Here is a 21,878-nt window from a genome sequence, read left to right as displayed (position 1 = left end):
CGCGAGACCAAGTGCGAGATTCTCGTGGGAGCAGTTAGAGCAGTTAGAGCGGCAGAGCGGCAGAGAGGGAAAAGGTTGTCCTTGAGAGCCTCACAGTTCAGTCAAGCATGTTGTCTTCGTGCTTTCAGGGAATCCTACAGCCCAAAAACAGAAGACTGCGAGGTTACCAATGATTTTACAGTCCAGCAGATAGATAGACGCTTTGTTTTCCCGCACAGGACGAAGAGGAATAAGAAAATGTGTCGCTGGATTTGGTGCCCGCTCCTGCTGCTGCCTCTCCTGCTGCTTCTCGTGATGACTGAAGTTGAGGCTCAAGTGGAAAGTAAGTCCGTAGAGATAACGATTTTATGGTTTTTAATTTTGGAAATGTAATTTGACATAGTCAGCTGTTAAAATCGATAAGAAATGTGTAATGTATGAGCTTGTTTAATATTTCGAATATTTAATTTAATTCAGTTCATTTTAACAGCCTATGTGTTGTGTGGGTCCTTGCAGAGCAGGGTCAGCGTTGGAGATATTGCTTTAATAGCCTACATGTTTACATTTTTATAACACCGTATTATAGTTTTGTATTTATTCACTGTCCCTCTGGCATGTATAAGAACAGTAACAGCATCTGAGAGGTTTGAGAGTGATGCATCTTGGAAAAGGTCAAATAGAGAATAATCAAAGTTCAGCCATCTCTGTCCAAAGATTGATACACGTCTCCACAAAAACAGTGAGTAAGCTACTGTAAACAAATGGGTTGTGAAATCAAGTGAAGAGAGTGTTTACAAAGTGAATACACACTTTGCCAGATAGATAGAGAGAAAAAAAGAGCAAGTTAAGATGATATCAAGCAGACATTTGGTGTTTTTTTCTACCCTGGATGTGGCTGCAAGAAACAGATTACAGCTCAAGTTGCCAGTTTGTAACGTCAGCTTTTAAATATGAAGAGTCTGATGGAGTGGTTTTGCCACTGTGGAAAAGACATTTAGCAACTCATGGGACCCTGAACTGTCCTGTTACTGGGTTAAAGGCAGATTGAGAAAGCACCAAAAACAGCCATTCAAGACTTCTAATGTAAAAACATCCCGGAGGAACACAGAATGGGTATCACCTGTGTGACTTAGGAGAGGTCTGATTTATTTTGCATTGTCCCTTTAATGATGAGTTAAGAGCACCTTTTGATGAATGTAATGTACGCTCAAACTCCTGAAATCTTTTGTGAGTCCTGATGATGACAGGATGGAGTGGTTGTTAATGAGCTGGCCATAATTTGTCTCTTGGAGAAACATCAGGAGGTTGGGTTGTTATGTTAGCATTATTATTGTTCAGTGTTTACTTTTCATTTCAGGTTTGATTTGTTTTGATGTTGTTTTAAAAGCCTGTTTTTTTGGGCTCGGCGTATTGTTTTTGCGTGACACAATAATAATAAAAAAAACAATCAATCAAATATATTGTATTTCTAAATCATGCATTCTTGTCATGAATAAATGCAGAGCAGGTAAAGGAACTAGAAAACTCCATAAAGCTCTGATTCTGAATTAATTTTTCAGCGTGTTTAGTCACCCTAAAAAATAAACCGATGCAGACATACTGTATATATCCATGACTTCAACCTACAAAGCCCTTTCTGTCTCACTCTGTTTCCCCTCATTCAAGTGAAATCAAGGCAGCATGTCACAGCTGAGCTGGAATACGACCTGCAAACACTCACTGCAGATAAGATGGCATGTGTTCACCTGCAATAAATCCACTGATTTTCTGGATACCACACGACCATACACAGAATCAAAGCAGAACAGTGCTGTTTATTATGTCACTGAATGGAGCTGCATTGCTTCATATTGTAGCTGTCTGCTAAATCAACTGCTAACTTTTAAGAATAAAGGTTGAAAGTCTTTAATGCCAGCTTCTTAAGCTCTGAACATTTCCTTTTTTTTTACCAAACATGCACCTGTGAAAGTTATCTTAGGCCCAATAAACACTGAATGACGTCACGTTCTATTGACACATTACAAATAAATCAACAATGCAACCTATGAATGGTTAAAGCGTTTAATGTTATTGAAATGTAGGCTTTAGAATTGTGTAATTTTAAGTCCCCAGTCTTGCAAGGATTACCAAAATGAAACCATTGTTACGAGAAATTATAGTAGGTTATGTTGCAAGTGAGTGAGCCAACATTAAAAGCTGCAGTCAGCAAACAGTGAAACTTTATGCCCCACTGAACTCAATGTGAGTGATCAGGAGAGACCACGAAGAGCGAGGAAAGTTCACTCTCGCAGTGATAAAGTGAGTTAAAGATCAGCAATCGACACTACTGCTGGGGATGAACTGATTGTGGGGGAAACTACCCTCTGGATTCTGTTAAAGTCACAACCTCTGCAAACACGTCTACTATTAGTATTTGTTGCTGAATAATACAGGAAGTGGTTAATTTGCAATACAAGCTTCTGCAAAGCTGCTTGTCGTATATTTTTGTATTTTCTTGTTCAGATTAAATGTGTCCAATCCAGGGGCGCTGGTGGCACAGTGGTCAGTGCGCGCGCCCCATGTATGGAGGCTGTCGTCTCAAGCGGGCGGCCCGGGTTCACCTCCCACCCATGGCCTCCCTCCCGCATGTCATTCCCCACTCTCTCTCCCTGATTTCCGACTCTATCCACTGTCCTATCTGTACAATAAAGGCACAAAAAGCCCAAAAATAAATCTTAAAAAAAAAAAGAAATGTGTCCAATCCATTCGGTGGATCATTGCTCCTTACAGATTAATCATTTGAAGTGATCACGGTAAATCAACGCTTCCAGATAAACAGTTACTTAAGGGTTAAATACATCCATGCTGGGTTAATTTATCACAGTGTGTTTGAAATATCAATGGAAAACCATCTGCACAGATGCCGCAAGCAGAGGATCACAGGACGATATGATTTAGGGCTGGCCTGTCTCAAAGGTTTCAGATGAAAGTTGAGAATGAAACAGCTCATGCTTGATTATCTTTCTGAATGTTACAGATGTGGTATGATTTTATGTTTCCACATATAAGCATCTCAAACGAAAACCTCACATGTTGCGTAAAGATTATTAGCTTCAGAGTCACTGCAGCGTGCGTGCTGAGATCTGGAGATGAAAAATGTTCATACAGCTTTGAGAGAATAGAGTGAGAAACATAATTAAGCACATGGGGACGGCTTGCTTCAGTATTAAGGCATGGTACCTTATTACTCAACAGAGTGTTTTTCATTCAGCCTTCTCTGTAAGATGACACTCTGACATTTCTGACCTGGTTTGAGGTCGCTTCCTTGGCTTTACACCAACTGTCTGCAGTTTATGACTTCAGGGAATCAACAGTTTTCCCATATGTTGTCATCATGGCTGCTTCACCTCCATTCCAAAAGTTGCTGAGACTGTAACAAACCTTTACTAGGGGACATATTATGAAAAATCCACTTCTACAGTATTTTTGAACATATATTTGGGTAACCTGAGTGTCTACAGACCCACAAAATGTGAAATAAACCCATCCAGTCCTTTGTTTGTGGTCTGCATAAGTCTTACAACACAAAGAAAAATGCTCTGTTTCAAATTTGCTCTCCTTGTGACATCACAGTGGGATCCTGGTAAAAAAAAAATACCCTCCCCCCCACGGACCAAGTCTAGAATTAGTCTGGTAGCTGGAGAGGTACCAAACCCCCCACCAGCTCAGGACACGAGCTCGCATTAGAACCATCTAAATAAAATCTCATATTGGTTAGCCTCTGATTTCACTTACAATTAAATAGATGGAGGCTTCCTGATACTTAAAAATGAAGAAAATATTTAGCAAAACACGTCTTTAAATTGCATCTTCTTTGCAGGGTACATTTCTCCGTTCATGTTTTCAGAATTTCTCTCGTTGTTGCAAACCATTTCTTTGTATTTGATCGAGTTAACAGATTGTATTTGTTTGCCTACAACCACTGACTCTCATCCTCTTCCCTTGACACTATTTCTATTTTGTATTGTTCTCTTAGTTTTTGCTTAGTTTTTTTTGTTGTTTCCTGTCAAAGCATCTTTGAGTATTTAGAAAAGCGCTATATAAATCTAATTTATTATTATTATTATTTACGATTTTTAAGTTAATAAACTTATAAATCAACTCACTATCCTTAATATTTTTTGCATTAAATAGTTTAAGATTGATGCAGAGTGTCAGTGTAGTCATGATCCAAACACCGTCAAAGATGCTCTTAAATTCTTGGAAATATTTGGAGCTAAGCTGCTTGTATCGTTAGTGTTAAATGAATAGTTCTACATTTACTTCATTTTATGCTACTTGAGCTTATAAAGCTCAGGTCATGCATTCACACTGTGGTAGAGCAGTTCATAGGCAGCACAACGTATAAATAAAACCCACTGATTTATGGAGACCAATGTGACTTTGCCCTCTCTTTCTCAGACCGAGTGATTTTCCTGCCCGGAACGTTTCAGAACGTGAGCGTCTCCCAGAACGAGACGGTGCAGGCCATAGTCTCCAGGATCCCCCCAGAGGTGGCTTTCATCACTCTGCAGTTTCACACGCAGCACCACAACGCCACACTCTCCTACACAAGGGTGAGAAAAGCTTGACCTGGTTTCACAGTGAATAACCATCAGTAACAGCCAATGACGGGGCTGGATGTGGTGATCAGGATGAGGGTGTATTATGAGTAATCTGTTGAGAAACATCTCAGATTTCGATCGCTGTTGTAGCACCTGTGACAAACATCCTGCAGACCTATCTCTTTCCCTTCATCTCAACACATTTACAGCCCCTTTATTTTTCATCATATCTGTACAACTAATATTAAGTTACAGCCAGCTGCCGGTTAGCTTGGTTAGCAAAATGTGCTGAAATAGAGGCAAACTACTAGCCTGTCTCTTTCTGAAGCAAAAAGAGGAAAACACACAAATGAGACGGGCTGTTCCTGTTTTCCTGTATGTGAAATTGGGGGCTTTCTATTTCGTATTCTGAGGTCTAAATGATAGGCATGCAACACTGCAGTCAGCCCATGGTTCCATACGTACAGTGTTTTTATTTGGTCACTGTTTTCGGTTTGCTTTGGTTCTGATGGCCCGAGCTGTTGGGAGTGCTTTTTTTTTTTGTATTCTATTCTCTGAAATTTTAAAGAAATGTTTACAGGAACGCTAAGGGGTTAAGGAAAAAAACGTTTTTACCATAGCAATTTTTTCATAGTAAAATTTTATTTGACTTTTAAGCAAAACCACTTGAGGTGTATGGTGTAGTCTCAGTGAAAAGAAGGCAGCCTTTCAGTCGGGCCATGTATGTACATTTACATATTTATTGCTGAATTTCACACATGGTGTTAAGGTTTGAAACGATGCTTCGTCTTTCCTCCGTTCACTCTCAACCCGTCTGCATCTTGCAGCTAACAGCTGGTGTCTGCATGTGAGAACAATCAGCAGCTTCACTTTAGTAACGTTACAGCCGGCTGCAGTCTGTTGCTGTAAACTTTTAGCCACAAGTTTTTCCATTTGAGTAGGCGACACTTGTAAAACTATATCTGCAGAGAGTCATTTTTTGTGAATGGTTTTCTCTTTTTTGTCATTATACTCAACGCTGAAACAGGAACGTCCACACACGAAAGACGAAGGTGCTTCTTCCTCATAATACAGCCTCTCCTCACCGCTCTGCATGTAAAAGTAATGTGTGAAACCAAAGCAGTGAGTTTGAGTGTGTTGCTGTGTTAACAAAATACCTGGCAAAGGTAGACCAGCAACTGCCATGTGTTTGCAAGGTAAAAATAGAAACCGCCATTGGTTATTCTGAGAGCAAACAGGGCTCACACATTGTTAACATCACATAAATCTCAGATCCCTTCAGCTACAGTCTGATGAGGATTTAACGTCTGGGAGCGAATGCAAACTTTTAGTGTCGTGAGCAGTTAGCGATGAGACACTTACAGGAAAGACTTTCTGTCCATGCAGCAAATTGTTTACAGTCCAGCTAACAACTCGAGAAAGGAGTTGGAGAGACGAGGTCTGGGAGCAGATTTTAAGCTGAACTTGCAGATATCAGTTATCGAGATCAATCAAAACTAAATCATTGTATAAGGCTGCGCTCACACTGCAAGCCTTAGTGCTCAATTCAGATTTTTTGTTCAGATCAGACATTTTTGTTTGGCTGCTCAAGTGTGGCATGTACCAGACTCCTGTGTCCATGCAGACTCCGGTCCTGCACGCGCAAAAGAACAACCACAAACAAGTCACACGCGTTGTGCAGGTCTGACCTGCATCTTGATTTAGAGTCACATATGAAAGTTGGCAAAATCTGAAAAATCTTGACTTGTTCTGTTCACACTCTCATTAAAAGAAAAAGATCTGAGTCACATAGGATCAAAAAAAAAAATCTGATTCAGGTCACTTTTGGCTGCAGTGGTAACGAAGCCTCAAAGGTTCCCATATGCCGTCATGACCAATATGTTCTGCCTCTTTCCTCTCCACATGGGTTGTTCACTTGTGTACCATCAATGCCCACTTACTCTGCTTCTGGATGATTCTACTCTAAATGTAGAACTCAGAGGGCTTCAACATCAAACATGCTGTATCTTACAGACTCTGTAAATATAGGTTAACATGTGAATAAGTGAGAGCATGTAACACATAAGCTCTTCTTCATGCTTTGCTTTCGTTAAAGGGAGTTAGCTAACATGTTCTTCATGGTACACAGAGGTTACTCCGAGCATGAAATTGCTCTAAATGTGGCTTCACAACATGTGCAGAGTAGAGGCAGTAAGCAGGACAAAGATGAAAGACCAGAGATGTTAATGTAGTATTTTCTGTTAAATCAGCAAATCAAATGCAAATCAAAATTTCCTGGCCTTTCATTTAGTTAATTAGTTTGTGGCATGCTCTCAAATAGCAACAAAACTGCAAATTAAACCATAAAATTCAAGATATGCTTCATGCCGTATGAACAGCCAGTTAGTTCAACCTCTGATTAATGAATGAAGCTTTGTGAAGCGAGGTCGTCTGACCTAGTGAGAGAAGTGGCAGTCAGCTGATGTACAGTCCTCTGGTCATGAGTGGCAGACAGGGCGGCCCCCCTGAAGAAAAACCTTCCTGCATCCTTCCCAAAAGTCTCAGTGGGAAAGCCCGGCTTTGGGTCCAGGCTTGATGGACAAGGTGGGGAGCCTAATTTAAGCAGACCTTATTTTTCTTGCTGATGGATAGAGTCTAAAAACAAGCGACGGCAAAACAAATCCATGTGAGTTTCTCAGTGGAAGAAGACCTCTCCTAGAAAGAGCACAGCCCTGTTGACGCAAGTGGAGGTCAAAACTTGACACGGAGAGATCCCAGCACTAAAACCCAAAAACTGGAAGTGACTCTTTTGACAGAAACAGGCCGTTTTATAAAAAGTGAACAATAACACTAAAACACACCCAAGTGTCATTGATATAATTATTTATATTAAACGTATTCCCTATTTCCATTTATTACTTTCATAGAGCGTTAAACCAATGTTTTCTTTTTAACAGCCATTGTGGTTTTTAACAACCAAACTGACACACTATTTTTTCCTCCAGTCATCAAAGCACACGCAATATGAAACTCGTATTTTTCTAGCAGAAGCAGATCACCACAAACTTCGGTTGAATCACTGTTGTGTGTGTCTTCTGTCGGTGACTAATGAGTCGTCATGAAGTCTTAAATCTTTTCTCTGGCTCACTGGCGTATTCGATACATTCAGAGGAAGCCAAGTCGAAAAGCAGCATCTCTACCCACCCCACTGTCTGCACACAAGATGCCGGGTATCGTACAATGGAGTTATTGTATGAGCAGTCAGACTGAGAGTCACACTGTGTGTGGGCACAATGCTTCGTTTGCTGCCAGACGCCGTCACACGAGTTATTCAGCGTTTACTCTCTGAAAAATGTTTTTTAAAATATCTGGTATGTGCCCTGAAAATAGTGTTTTCAGTCACAACATCACAATTGTGTTGGATACCGATCTTGAATGCATTTTCTTGTAACAGTTGTTGTTCTGTGGTAAACACAATAAAGCCTTAATGCCACGGCTTTGAATAAGAGTCTAATATATTTGGGATTTAGGAAAACGATACTAATTTCACCTTTCTCTCACGCAATGGCCAAAAACGGTATTTTATCAACTTATTGCCTCTTTCCTTGAAGTTTATGCACCACTTTTCTGCTCAGGTATGACTGTACAGAGGTATAAGGAGGGCTGCTTTTTTAAAATGTATAACTTTATCAATCAGATTGTCAACCAGTCGTAGTGCAGACGGTCTACTGAGATAGGAAGCTGTGCAGCAGACAGTGCTGAGAAACATCTCATTTTTAAATCACCCAGAGTTTTGTTTTCTTCCCAATGTGTCCTGCATAAATGTTTTCCCTCCACCAATAAAAGCAAATACAGACACTGGTGTATCTGTTATAGGTCCATAATCGGGCATAACTGCAAAGTGACATATTAGACAAATTCAAGTTTGAAACAGATCCAGATCGTAGCCACAGAATATGCCTCTATATCCCAAGCCTTTCCTCTCCCTTAGATTTTAGACTGGACCCAAACAATGCCATGCTTTCTTTGAAAATGTGTGTAATCCTACATCGATCACTAAATCATGAAAAATTATTAATAAAGCCTGATTTAAAACATCCAAAAACACAAACCCAGCCAGTATACAAGCATCTCATTGAAGGCACAGGGGAATCGAACCCTGCAGTATCAAAGTTTGTAGGGGGCAGAGACTTACATGTTCAGTGAGGGAGTGACTCTGAAGCAAAGGGTGAAGCTGTTAATCTGTGGGTTAATACTGGGAGTGATTTAAAGGTTTAGTAAGTTTGTGATACACAAGAATGTGAAACCACCGAAGAGATGCTGCCAACAAAAGAAAGCTGTGGAGCAGGAAGGGAAAATCCCACCAGTGAGACACACTGACTAAAAACTTTAACTAACATGTTGTCCTCACTTATTCCATTGTATAACACACATACTACGGGTATTATCCAACTAGTTGATGTGAACTGGGAGTTCACCAGTTCAGGATGTGCTGGACTTTGTCACTCTGACTCATTCTCTGCAATTTTTTACATTCAGCGGAATTATTAAAGAAAGAAATACATTATTTTAAGTTTCTAAAAGACGCTGGCGCTCAGAAAAATATGCTTTGCAGACACTGGGCCTTAAGTTTTTCAGAATTCATCATTCTTAGTTTTGGTACTTTGTGTGACATTTGTTTAAAAGTTTGTTTAAAAGTTTAAAGATGAGCAGACTTTTTCCAAAGAAGAACCTTCTGTGAACCCTTGATCTCATTTGAACTTGCTTCCCCTTGTTCTGCCAATAAAATTGATTCAGTCACATCATGGGTTTTCTTTATCAACATCTAACACAATACGTACAAATGAATAATCCAGGTATCTAAGTGGGGGAATCGATTCTTGTCTGTTTTTCAAACGCAGACACGAGCAATCAGTTGACCTTTTAGTCACCGCCGTCTCACAAGCTGAACCATACGCTCAGTCGGTTTTTTTTTTTAAATGTCACTGCCTTGAGCGTGTAGACCACGCTGGATGATAATCTTCAGATATTGGCGTACAGTGTGGGTGAAACAAAGTAATCCATGAAACAAAGAAGTGAGTGTTGTGATGTTTTTCCGATGTTACTGCAGACGCGTGATTGTCTCGTCCTCGTGTTTGCGTCGGCTCATTTTGTGTTATGTTGTCTTCTACTGTGGGGTTTTTTTTTGCCGGCCATCTCCATTTGGGCGACACAATTGTGCGTTTGTTTTTAATCTAGGTCTCAGAGAACATGTGTACGTGTGGAAGTGCCACAGAGCTCAGCATAACTGACCCATAAAAAAGGCAGAAAAGTATGTAGGTTTCATTCGTGGGTTGGCGGCCTGCCAGAACAACCCCCCACACCCCCTCCCCTCCCCACCGGATTGCTGATGGACGGTCTACCTCCCCCCACCCCCTTGCTCTCTATCCCTCTTCCTGCATCTTATCCCATCTCTCCCCCTATCCCTTTCCAAGCCCGGCGCAGTCTAGGCCTGTGAAGACTGTTTCGTCATGAGCCGGGGATCCGGCCGAAGATTTCTGCCTTTTAATAAGGCAGTTTTTTCTTACCACTGTAACTTTTGCTGCTTTGCTAAAGTGCTCATGATGGATAGGCCGGATCTTTGTAACATAGCAATAAGTAAGGTCTTTTACCTGCTTTTTGTAACATAACAATGAGTAAGGTCTTTTACCTGCTCTTTTGTAATGTTAACAGACAATGAGTAAGGTATTTTACCTGCTTCTTGTAAAGTGTCTCGAGATAACACTTGTTATGAGTTGACGCTATACAAATAAAAGTTGATTGATGATTGATTCCTGATCATACTAAATCACAGTTTAAGCCATGCTAGCTGCATAGCTTTAGGAATGTCAGGTGGTCTTTCCCTCACGATAAAAATAGACTTTGACCCTGGAGATCACTGTTCATTTGGTGTGTGACACCAGAAGTTTGCACCAGATTAATACCATGATCATCTCCTTATCATTACCAAGTGCACTGACAACTTTGTGAAAAGGTTGCAGTATGAGTCTGTCGTAGATTTAGTCATCACTACTTCTTGGTTATGTTTAACAAAAAGGGTTATGTTTTTGAAACCGTAAGTCAAGGGAGACTTTTTTTTCAGTGGACATGAACACCATTTCTCTGTACTCTTGGGTGGAAGCGCTCATAGGCAGGAAGCTCTCAAGACAAATGTTAAGGCAGGGAGTTACAGCCAATCACAGCACAGTAGTGTGGACTTGTGCAGAAGTCTGTTGTAGGGGGGGATGGTGATGAAAAAACAAATTCTTTCTCTTTTTTTTGTGCTTGTTATCGACCAGCATGTTAGCATTGTTGTTGTTAGCTTCCAGTGTTGGCATTAATATTTTCTGTAAACACTCCTCCTTGAGCATGGTTACATTTTAAATATTGGACGGCCGCACATGTTGAATCTGCGTATTCTCTGATGCTTTGTCTGACTATAACTTCACAAAGATGAAAATATGACTGTAGAGAGTTTGCCTTGAAGTGATTTTAATCAAACTGTTCATGTGTTTTCTGCATTGTTTGTGTGTCTGTGTGTTGGCTTCAGGTTCCAGACCTGGGTCTCTCTCTGACAGCAGTGGATTCAGGTCTCCTGTCAGCTCTTCAGCCGGGCCAATCGGCTCTCTCCATGTTCCTGTCATCTTTAGATGGTGACCCTGTGGCCGGCACCGGAGTCATCCTCCCATACACCAGCACCGGTACTTCTTCCTCTTTACTCTTCTTGGGGATTATATAAGGCCTTTGGAAAAACGTCATCATCATCCTCGTCTTTCATGAGAAATCGGAAACGAGGAAGTTGCTGCTACTCTTGTTTTAAGAACTGCAAAACAGAGGCATGGTTACTTTAATGAACTCTCAGCTATCATGATTTAAGTTTTGAGGAAGCTCATGCAGACCATGCTGTCACTGATTGTGCACGTTGTGGTTGCTTATAGCGTGTTGAAACTTCCTTACTACAAGTCATCATGACATGGCAGAGTTCAGCACAGACTCAATTGAGTGTTTTTTTTTGTTTTTTTTGTCTTCTGTCAGCCTTATATGCTGAAGCTTATTATGAATGTGTTGTCTTTTTTAGATCCGGTCCCTGGAGCTTGTAACACAGAGTTCAACCTGGACATCGACCCAAACGTCTACATCCACTACAACCTCTACGAGACCACGATCCGCTTTGCACCGGCCAACTTAGGTTACGAGAGGTAACACACCAAACTCACTCGCCTGTTCAGCTTCCTGTTCGGCCTGTTCAGCTGAAGTCAGCAGCAAACTCTGCCAGCAGCTTCCATCAAACAGCCTCACTCTTCATTTCCTTTGAATGCCCCCACAGCCTCCCCCTCCCCCTCCTCCTCTGTGGTGACTGATAGTACTCGCTTTATTTACTCAAGAATGTCTGTTATATTTCAAATCTGTCTCAAGGGCAGATAAACAGAGATAAATCAACCGGTTCGATCGTTTCCTGCCTCTCTTGCCTGTCTAAAGTGTTCATGCTTTTGAGGAAGGAAAATGTTTTGCATGTTTTGCTACAAGTTTTCAGTTCTTGTTGCGGTTCAGCTTCAAGAAACAAAAAATATGTTGAGGGAGTATGTCATTATAAACTGCAACACCATAAAAAGCTAATTCTTTCCCCCCCAAGATAAAAGAGTTGAACACTTTTTGTGGACTGTTTTTTATCTGCATTCAGTGTGGCAGAAAGAAATGTTGAGCCCGGTAACAGTGTTCGTGCAGACAAATAGAAATGTCTTTGTTGACTGCCTTTAGCTCTGAGTCAGGTCACTTCAGGGGAAACTTGTTTGACGCGTCTGATTTGTGTGATTTATTATTATATCATGTGATGGGTGCACATGGTGACCGCGCCTTGAGCTGTGAAGCCAACACAAACTGTTTCTACAAATCTTTTTTGATAGAGGAGCTGCGGAAGATGTCAGAGCCGTCATTTTGTTAGGTTGCGACAAATGCAGTAAATCACATGTAGATGGATCAAATATGTTTCTGCACAAACAGAGCTCATCCCTATAATAATATTAGAGAAACCATTTAGTAATAAATTCAATGAGCTCACCAAACCTTCACATATACGTATGAATCAATTCAAAATGTCAGAGATCTGAGTAAGACACAAATAATAACATTCAATAAATAGAATTTTCTGGACATATTTCATTGGTTCCTGTTTGTAAAGATTTACAACTTGTTTTGTGCACTCTCTGTTCACTCAAAGTGCACTGATAAACCACATAATTTTACATACAAAACAAACTGTGTCAAGTTTCACTCTTCACTCTCACTCTCACCCACCCTTTTTGCTTTTTCCGTAGCAGCAGGCCAGTGAAGCAGAGTTTACAGAAGAAACAAGGGCGTGCTCTGTGATTAATTCCTCCAAATAATGTATGAAAATATCAGTGATTGTCATGAGCAGCTTTCCTTTGCCAGTGGAAACATAGTCTGCATTGTCCTATCCCTTGTAAGGTTATTTCAAGGACCTTTAATCTCCCCCCCATCCTTCTCTTCTTCTCACACAAACATCCACCCCTCTGCTCTCTGCAGACTCTCCACACAGCATGCCCCCTTTTTCTGGCCATCCCCCTTTATGTGTGTTTCAGTGTGTGCTGCAAAACACACTGATGAATAATAAAGAGATAGCCACTTGCTCCTCATCATATTTTGCCCTCAGAATATGAGCCTGTGAACAAGCAAAGAAGGGCTGGGATGAACTCGCACTGAGCGCTGTAGACCATGGGCTATAAAAGTTTCAAACAGCAACCTCTGATCCAAATCAGAGTCAAGAGTTTATGCCAAAATACACTCCACACACTTGCAATTAAAGAACATAGAGGATTATTGTACGATCAAAGAAAAAGTAACTTATTGTATCAGGAAATGTGCTTAAATTCTGCATCCAAAGCTGTAGCATCTGTCTTAAAATACGGATATAAGAGAAAACAGCTGATTGTGCTTGTGGACTCTGAAGTCCTCCTGATTTAAATGTGCTTGTTAATTGAATGAGATTTACTTTCTTAGTCAGAGAAGTTAATCTCATGTAAATACATGTCTTGGACAAACTTCATTTACAAGTCAAATACTGTGTTGGGGATGTAGAGGAATTGAATAACACTTCAAATGACTCATGGTGAGAAAAGTCTACTGTCTTTGTTCTGCAGCACTACAAGGAAACACATGATTGCTGTGCTGTGGTGCAAGATTAAAAACATCAAAACTGAGAGTGAATCAAAATAAATCACATATATTCTACATTTTGGTGAGCAGCTTTGCTTTGGAGGTCGTCTCTGCCTTAATTCTAATTCGTGTTTAAATCTTTCTTTTTAAACCGTAAGTGTTATTGCTCACCACCATGAGGAGAGTTTTATACAAACGACTGTCGATGTTTCCCCTTTTTCACCACAAACACTGCTCACAGGTGCTGTTTGTCAACAGGCAAGACAGGCAACTGCATGGGGCCCCAGACCAGGGAGGGGGGGGGGGGGGGGCAGAGGGCTGACAAATTTTAAACCAAAGCAGTGGCTCAAAACATGCAAATTTTGCAATGACAGTAGGAAACCCCCCTGATTAGGCTGATTGCTGTGAAAACCAAAGTTTGTCAATGAAAGTCAACAATGAAAAATGACGAGGAAGTATCCATCTATCTGCTGGTTGGAGTAAGTATTTCTATAGGAGGAGGGGCCTCACCTTGATCAATATATTTACAGTGTGTGTGTGTGTGTGTGTGTGTGTCAGACAGAATAAAACAATAACACAAAAAGTCATACATTAGGTCATCTTCTGTCATGTTTACAAAGCTACAGTAAAGAGTGTATGCCCAGTGACCTATGAGCAGGGGCGCTGCCATGGGCTCCTGTCAGTCAGGGGCCTTTACAATCGTCCTATGTGTGTGCCTATGATGTCAAGGGTCTTGATTTTTCTGTCACTGATTCATGTAAATGAACACCCTTATTGGGCAGCTGTAATAAAAACATGATATAAGTCTCGATTGTCCTCTCTCTCTCTCTCTCTCTCTGTCAGGGGGGAGGATCCTCCGGCCTGCGATGAATCCATAGAGCCCAGCACGCGCTGGCGGCTGCAGTACGACATTTACCAATACTTCCTGCCTGAGAACGACCTATCAGAGCGCAGCCTTTTCCGCAGCATCCAGGATGTGGCGGACGTCCGCGGCATGACGCAGAACGGCAGAAGGGTGGGGGGGCGCCAATCGAGAACACAAACACTAACCATATGTGTAGTGAAAGACGCACAAACAAACGTGTGCTGTGACTCACGGTAACGCTTCGTCTCTCCGCAGGTCATGACGCTGTTTTCAACAGATAAGAGCACGGCGGTCTTCAACTCCATCCCCGGTCAGGGCGTCATCTACTCGGTCGTCGTCAGAGACCCCGTGCAGAACACCTCGGCCTCCTACGTCCCCGTCCACACCTACGCCTGCAGCTTCACTTCCACTCTGGACGGCTGCCAAACACTGGGTGAGCTCCTCCATGATTAAAAACACCACAGCTGGATTATTATCCGATTGTTTGTAATCCTGCATTTGGTGGATTTGCTGAAACATTAAACAGAAAGTATTTACTGTTTTTTTTTTTTTTTTTGCATGTGTCAGCTTTTGATGAATTACAGCAAACGCCCTTATAAGTAAAAAATCTACTTGTTGGCAAGGCTGGCAATGCTCTTAGAGAAAGTTTAACCTTTAGCTTCTCTGTAACACAGTTAATGATTCTAAATAATCTTTTGATGTCTCGTGATTATTTGCAGGAAAAATATCCACAAAGGTTTTCTTCACCATCATTGGCTTGGCGGGCCTGTTCATCTGCTTCTTCGGACATCGCTTCTTCAAAATTGGTGAGCAGTGTGACATCGCTTTATGTGATCTAAACCACATCGCATATCACTACAAAAAGGAAGCTCTAAAAAAAAAAAAAAAAAAAGAATCTAATTTTGTGGCTTAAATATGCAAAGTGATCTGCTACCAGATCCACTATATGGATACTTTTGACACACCTTGAAAGCACCTGCACCAAACACTGTAGACCAGCGGTTCTCAACTGGTTTAGCCTCAGGACCCACTACCAACTCCTCCATGACATTTTTCAACCAGTCAGATTCATTTAATGAAAGACGGTGACATTTCGACCTCAGCCGTTTCAAAACATGTGACAGACCTTAAATACAAAACAAGAAAACATGTTTAAAAAGGACCCACTGAAAACAGCTCCGTGACCCACTTGTGGGTCCCCACCCACCAGTTGAGAACCACTGCTGTAGACCATGTGCTATAAAATGTTCAACAATAAACCTCTGATCAGAATTATACTCCACACACTTACAGTTAGTCTTAAAACAAAGAATCTAGAGGATAAATGTGCGATCAAAGAAGAAGTCGGAGCGTTCCTTCTTTTTATTTAAGAAAATGAGATTAGATTCAGTCCCCGGTGCTGAAACAGTCGCGACTGTAAACAGCTTATTGTGCTTATAATAAGAAGTTGTCCTGATTAAATGTGCTTGTTGTTGGAATGAGATTTACTTTCTTACTCTAAGATGTTAATCTCATGTAAATACATGTCTTTGACAAACTCATTTACAAGTCAAATAGCATGACGGGGCTGTTACAGAATTGAGCAACACGTCTAATAACCCATGTTGAGAAAAGTTTACTGTCTTTGTTCTGCAGCTCTGTAAGGAAACACATGATCGCTCTGGTGTGAGATTAAAACATGAAACTGAACTCTGGATGTGTGAGGAGATGAAAAGGATCAGAAACTGTGACTCAGATTTGATCAAACGGCTTTATAATTCTGCTAATGCCACTTTCAAGCATTAAGTAATCCAGATCCACTAAAAATACAGCAATTGGAAAAGCTCTTTTCTCTTCATGCACCGACATACAGTTCCTCTAGATGTGCTTACGAGACTTATTAGGCATCTGTTGTAGTTGCTTTGTCCCCATGAGAATCTATAAAGAGAGGATAAACAGAAACAAAGCTCAGAGGCCTCTTCTTTATAAAAGACAGCACAGCTTTCAAACTGAAAGATGGCGTACTCAGAGTGCTTACAAACACATTTCCCCATGTATAAAAACAAAACGTGCACACTCCACTTCCTGCACACCTTTCCTTTATGCATCACAGTACATGTGAAACTGAGCGCAGCTGCATGTGCCACTGGCCAAACAATATAGTTTGCAGCATGGTCCTCACATTCTCCCTCGTCACACTGATTTTTTTTTATACATCCCAGTGTGTGCATGAAACAGCAGCACTTTGAGGCCCCTTTGTGTGGTGCAGAGAGAACACACCTCAGAGGTGTGGAGTGATTTTTAGTGAATCCTGTGTCGCTGTATGAAAGTTAAAGAGCATCAGAAACTGGAGATCTCTGGCCCGCCTCACATGTGATGCGGAAATGTATTTGTTCCAATCTGAACCCGTGACTGCGTTCTGCCACTGCTCCCAGTAGATGTGATCAATCTGAAAGTGTCAGACTCTCAGGGTACGACGCAGTGGACATTCTTCACCCAGCGTCATGTGGTGTCACAAACATGCAGCAGCTGATTTTTCAGGAGCATTAGTGATGTGTATGTAGAAATGCCTGACCTGGTTTTCATAAAGTTACTGTGTTTTATTCTCCTTTGTTTGGTTTTCTGCAGAGCTGTTCTGCATGGGATTCAGCTTTGCAACGTTTTTCTTCTTCGTGCTGATCACGAGGACAACACAGCTGCAATATGACAGTGAGTGTTTCCTCTTGGATTATTTGCAAGTCATCCTGCAGAAATAAACAGATGTTCTCCTCAGAGTAACACCTCTCTGATAATGTTCCTGTGCAGTCTGCCTGGCGTTGTCTGCTGTGATCGGCGTGGTGGGCGGCGTCCTCCTGGTGATGAGCTGGTGGCGTTTCGGCTCAGTCATGGCCTGCATCGTCGTGGTCGGACTGATGCTGGGTTTCCTCCTCGCCTCCACCATCTTCTTCACTCCTCTGGGTACGAAAACCACCACACACCCTGTCCCTCGCTCCAACATCAGTCTGTTTGATCTTAAATACCGTATATAAAACATGCAGTCAGGGTCAAGATGTAAATGTCGTCGTATGTTACACATGCTCCTTGTGTTTCTTTCTCCAGGTGACCTGGACTTGTTCAGGCGATCTGATGCTGTTTTCTGGGTGACCTTCTGCTGCATCATGGTCATCGTTCCGCTCTTCTTTGTGCGTTGGCCCAGAGAGGTAAACTGATTTCCCCCTCCAGCCTGCTCACTTCAGTGTGTTTACAGATGAAGTTCTTACTTTGACGCCCTCTAGTGGTGGTATTGCAAATTTTAAAAGAATTTGAGGGAAATGGTGCTCCTCTTTAGAGTCGTTTTTTAAATCATTTTGGAGTAGAACTAGGGGTCTCCCTTAGCCCCCATAGAGTCATTCATCCATGACAATCGATCCAACAGGGTGCCCCGTCTTCCGCCAACCTTCGCTCCCAGGTGCCGGTCGGTTGCAGGAACTTACAATTAAAATAATTATAAATAAACCGTGGCACACTGAAAAATGACATTACTGTCACTTTCAGTCCCGCTGGCTGTGTTGTTGTCGGAGCTGTGTTTACATGTTTACATGGACTTTTGAGTATAAAAGCTGTTCTAGTCGATGACTAGAGAAAAGAAGAATAACCTACTCACTGCTAATTATAATGTCCAGTAAGCGTTTTTTAGATCACGGTCTTTGTGTGACGATGCAGGCCACGGGCAATTGCAGCGCGATCCAATGACGAAAAAAAAAAAACGTAGCTTGTGCGCAACTCCGACATTAACTCCTGCAAACAGCAGTTTGTTTTGGTTTCATGCTGCGACATCTACCGTGTCAAAAAAGTTGCACATTCTTCCTTCAACAGAAAACAGATAATTAAATGACTTAAGAATGAGTCTTATATTGAAGTAGTTCCTCATTAAAATGTCCATTATTCAGTTTTTAGCAGGAGTGAAGTGATTTCAGTCGTGCTGTATCTCTGTCAGCTCTTTTTAAACGGGTCTTAAAAACACTTGCTGCCTTCCCAAAACTTCAATCACCTCCTAACTAAGTCACCTCATTATAGGTGATATGAATTCCTTATTGATTTTTAACTTGAGCACATATTAAAATTTGTTTTGGCATTCTGTGTCATGTATTTTCTTCATGTGATATTCTCTTTGATTTGTAAATAAACTTGCCGTACGATTAGAGCGCGTTTGATTCTGACTGATGTTTTCTTGTTTCTTTGTCAACAGGGGAACATCATCACGTGTGGTGTTGTCGGTGCTTACGCTGTCGTCCTGGCTATAAACGCCTACATCTACACGAGCCTCTCCTACATCACTCTGAACATCCTCAAACGCTTCCTCAACAACAACTTCAGCTCCGTGTTCACAGACGTGCCCTTCCAAACAATCGGTGAGTTTAATCTCAGTGCTGCTATCAAGCTCCAACCTCTTATCCCACCTGAACAAAACTTTTTTTTGTTTCTCTCTTTCTCCTCCTCCCGGCGCTTAAGACTACGCCATGATCACAGTGTGGGTGGTCCTCGGGGTGGGTGGCATCGTCCTGCAGCTCTACCGTGAGCGCTCTCGCCCGTTCTTCCCGCCCAGCCCGTACCTCATGTGGCTGCAGGAGCGCGAGCGCCGGAAGACCAACGTCCTGGACCCGAGCCACCACTTCCCCCCGCTGCCGAACCGCATCCTGGCCCGAGCGCGGCAGCTCACAAAGAGGAACGAGTCGGCCGGAGAACACACACCTCTGCTTCTCTAAAACCAACACACACACACACGCCCTCACTGTCTCTGTTCAGAGGCGGATTATTACCCGTACTGTCGGGGGCTGAAACAGAGAGAAAAAGAAAACCCTCTCTTGTCCTGTGGAGACTCATCCTGCGGAGTATCAAGGAAGCCAGACGGACTTTTGATGCCTAGAGGACTTCAGTTCCTCATCACTGTCTTTGGGAGTCGACACAAGATCAGCTGATTGAAAAGCTTCAGCTGCAGCACAAACACTCTGCAGGTGGAGCTGACTTCTTTATTTTTTAACCTTCATAGGAAGACTGACTGTTTTTTTCCCATGAAAGCCACTTTTTTTAACACTTAAATGACGTTTGAATAATCACTGAAACTTGTCAGTAAGAACTAAAGAAGTGTCTTTGAATGTTTGTTTTTTTTAAATAACTGAAACGTGCTTTATAATATCGGTCTGTTGTTTCTGCTCTTTTTGCACTAAAGTCACAAACTACTCGAATCTTACAAAGCGAGGCATTTTGTCTGCATTCATCCAGGAAAATAAATAATGGATATCCATGTGTTGTCCACAGACTGTATACAAGCAGTAGACGTGAAGCTGAAGCGCCTTAAAGCTGCATTCTTTATCATGGCCTGCAGAGGGCGACTCCACTGGTTGAATGAAAGAAGAGGAGAAAATGAAATGTTCCTAATGAGTTTATTTTCCCAATCTCTAGTTTGAAGTTGATGATGCAAAAGAAACTGGGCTTAGCTGAAGACGTTTCACCTCTCCTCCAAAAGTCTTCTTCAGTTCTGAACTATCTGGTGAGAGGTGAAACGTCTTCAGCTACGCCCAGCCGCCTTTGGATCAAGCTTCTGGATGACTGAGAACTGAGAACAGACGTTTCCATTTAGACAAAATTAAGACGTTAAAGCCAGTTATTCTGTCGCACTGCAGCCTCTCGTTCATATGGAAGCCCGAGGCGGACCGCATCCATACATTTTAGTTACTCCATTTTCCTTTAATATCAAGAAATGTCCGGTTGTTTTCTGGAGATCTCGACTCACCTCAAGAGTTTATTTCAGTTGTTTTTCTTGATTGCTCAGGACAACAAAGTCGTGTTAGCCATTGTTTCTCTGCAACTCTGTGCAGGATACGAGTAAGGGTATAAGTCAAGATCTTGAGAAATGGGCGGGAAAGGTCTTGTTATCACAGGAAGACAGAGTAAATACAAAGTGTGTAAACATGTTTGCATAAGGCTTCTGTAGATTCAGGTCAGAGGTGTTGCTGTGTCACTACTCGCTGTAAGAACAAGCATTAAAAGAACCAAAGTGGAGGCTTCAGAACTGTAGTCCTGAAACAAGTCAGCAACGTCACAGTATAAATCCACTTCTTGTATACGGTCTGTACGTTTGTCTCACAGCTGGCATGGAAAAAAAAATGCATCTTAAATGTTTAAGTTGTTTTTTAAACGACGATGAACATACAGTGTACCTTAAAGTTGATGTAAAACTTTGAACACACTCTAAAAAATGACGGAGAGTTCATATGATGATTCTGTGTTTTAGACTAAACTCTTAACATAATTCTTTTTTAAATCAGCATACATGATGATGTGTAACGTGTCTGAAAAGTGAGGATGTGTGTGAGAGCGAGCAACGAAGCAGAAACTGACTAACACAATATTGCACTGTCGTCGTTTTTTACACAAACTTTAGATTAGCAGTGTTCTTCTACTCCATCGACTGCGTCTGTGCTCCTGATCAGACTCAAGTCGGGTCAGTCTTTTTGTAATTTTGCACACTGAATTTTTATATATTTAATGCTCTGGTTCTTCCGATGATGATTGTCTGTTAATCTCTCTGATGTTTTGTTTTTACTCTAACTCTGTGTGCCATATGACTCTTTGTCACAGTTTCACTTCAGCTTTTAAACAAAGATGCACTGAGACGGCTCACCAAACCTTCACTTTGAAGTCCGTACAGGAAGATTTTTTACTGAACCTTTTCTGGTCTCTAGACTTTTTTTTATAAAGAATCCAAAACCACATGCACACATGGTTTAATGTCATTTTTAAATTAACATGTTTTGATATTTAATAAATGCCATCAGGTAAAAGCTTGCCTTCTGTTCTTTCCTCCGTTTGATATGCTATGATATGTAAATTTGGGCAGTCAAACGGTTAAAATGTATATCGCGATTAATCACTTAATTTCAATAGTGAATTGCGATGAATCTAATTTTTTAATCACATGTCTGAAATCCATTATTTCGCATTTAAGAATGAAATTGTTAGGCTTTTATTTTGAAGTTTTGTACTGTCTTAAGCTGAGAGTTACTTTACTTGGTTTTTTTTTAATTCAACCCTGCTTTTATTTTGAAATAAAGTAGGGACCTGTTGGATTGTAGGGTTACATTGTGACCTTGGTTCTCTGAGTGCAGAGACATGGCGGGACAGGATACCGTACATGTGATGTAACGGTGTGAGAACAAAGAGAACAAAGGTTAGGACATTGATTTAAGAGAGACAGAAAAGTGGGCACACTGAATGTCCTTCAAAGTGTGTTTTATCCGGGTAGAGCAGCAGCGTACAGA

At 41.5% G+C, this 21,878-nt stretch overlaps 1 protein-coding gene across 1 annotated transcript; it reads left to right on the top strand.

The window, feature by feature from the left end:
• Positions 1 to 36: 36 nt before the first annotated feature.
• tm7sf3 (transmembrane 7 superfamily member 3) lies at positions 37 to 21,401 on the top strand. The gene is made up of 12 exons (XM_061030262.1): positions 37 to 322; positions 4,420 to 4,574; positions 11,110 to 11,260; positions 11,638 to 11,758; positions 14,577 to 14,748; positions 14,854 to 15,031; positions 15,318 to 15,404; positions 17,206 to 17,286; positions 17,383 to 17,535; positions 17,677 to 17,777; positions 18,806 to 18,968; positions 19,069 to 21,401. The coding sequence occupies exons 1-12, from the start codon at positions 238 to 240 to the stop codon at positions 19,320 to 19,322; spliced, it is 1,701 nt and encodes a 566-aa protein (XP_060886245.1). The 5' UTR covers positions 37 to 237; the 3' UTR covers positions 19,323 to 21,401.
• Positions 21,402 to 21,878: the final 477 nt, after the last annotated feature.

The sequence above is a fragment of the Labrus mixtus genome, chromosome 22 (genome assembly GCF_963584025.1).
Source record: "Labrus mixtus chromosome 22, fLabMix1.1, whole genome shotgun sequence".
Lineage (NCBI taxonomy): Eukaryota > Metazoa > Chordata > Actinopteri > Labriformes > Labridae > Labrus > Labrus mixtus.
This window is presented reverse-complemented; position numbering and strand designations above follow the sequence as displayed.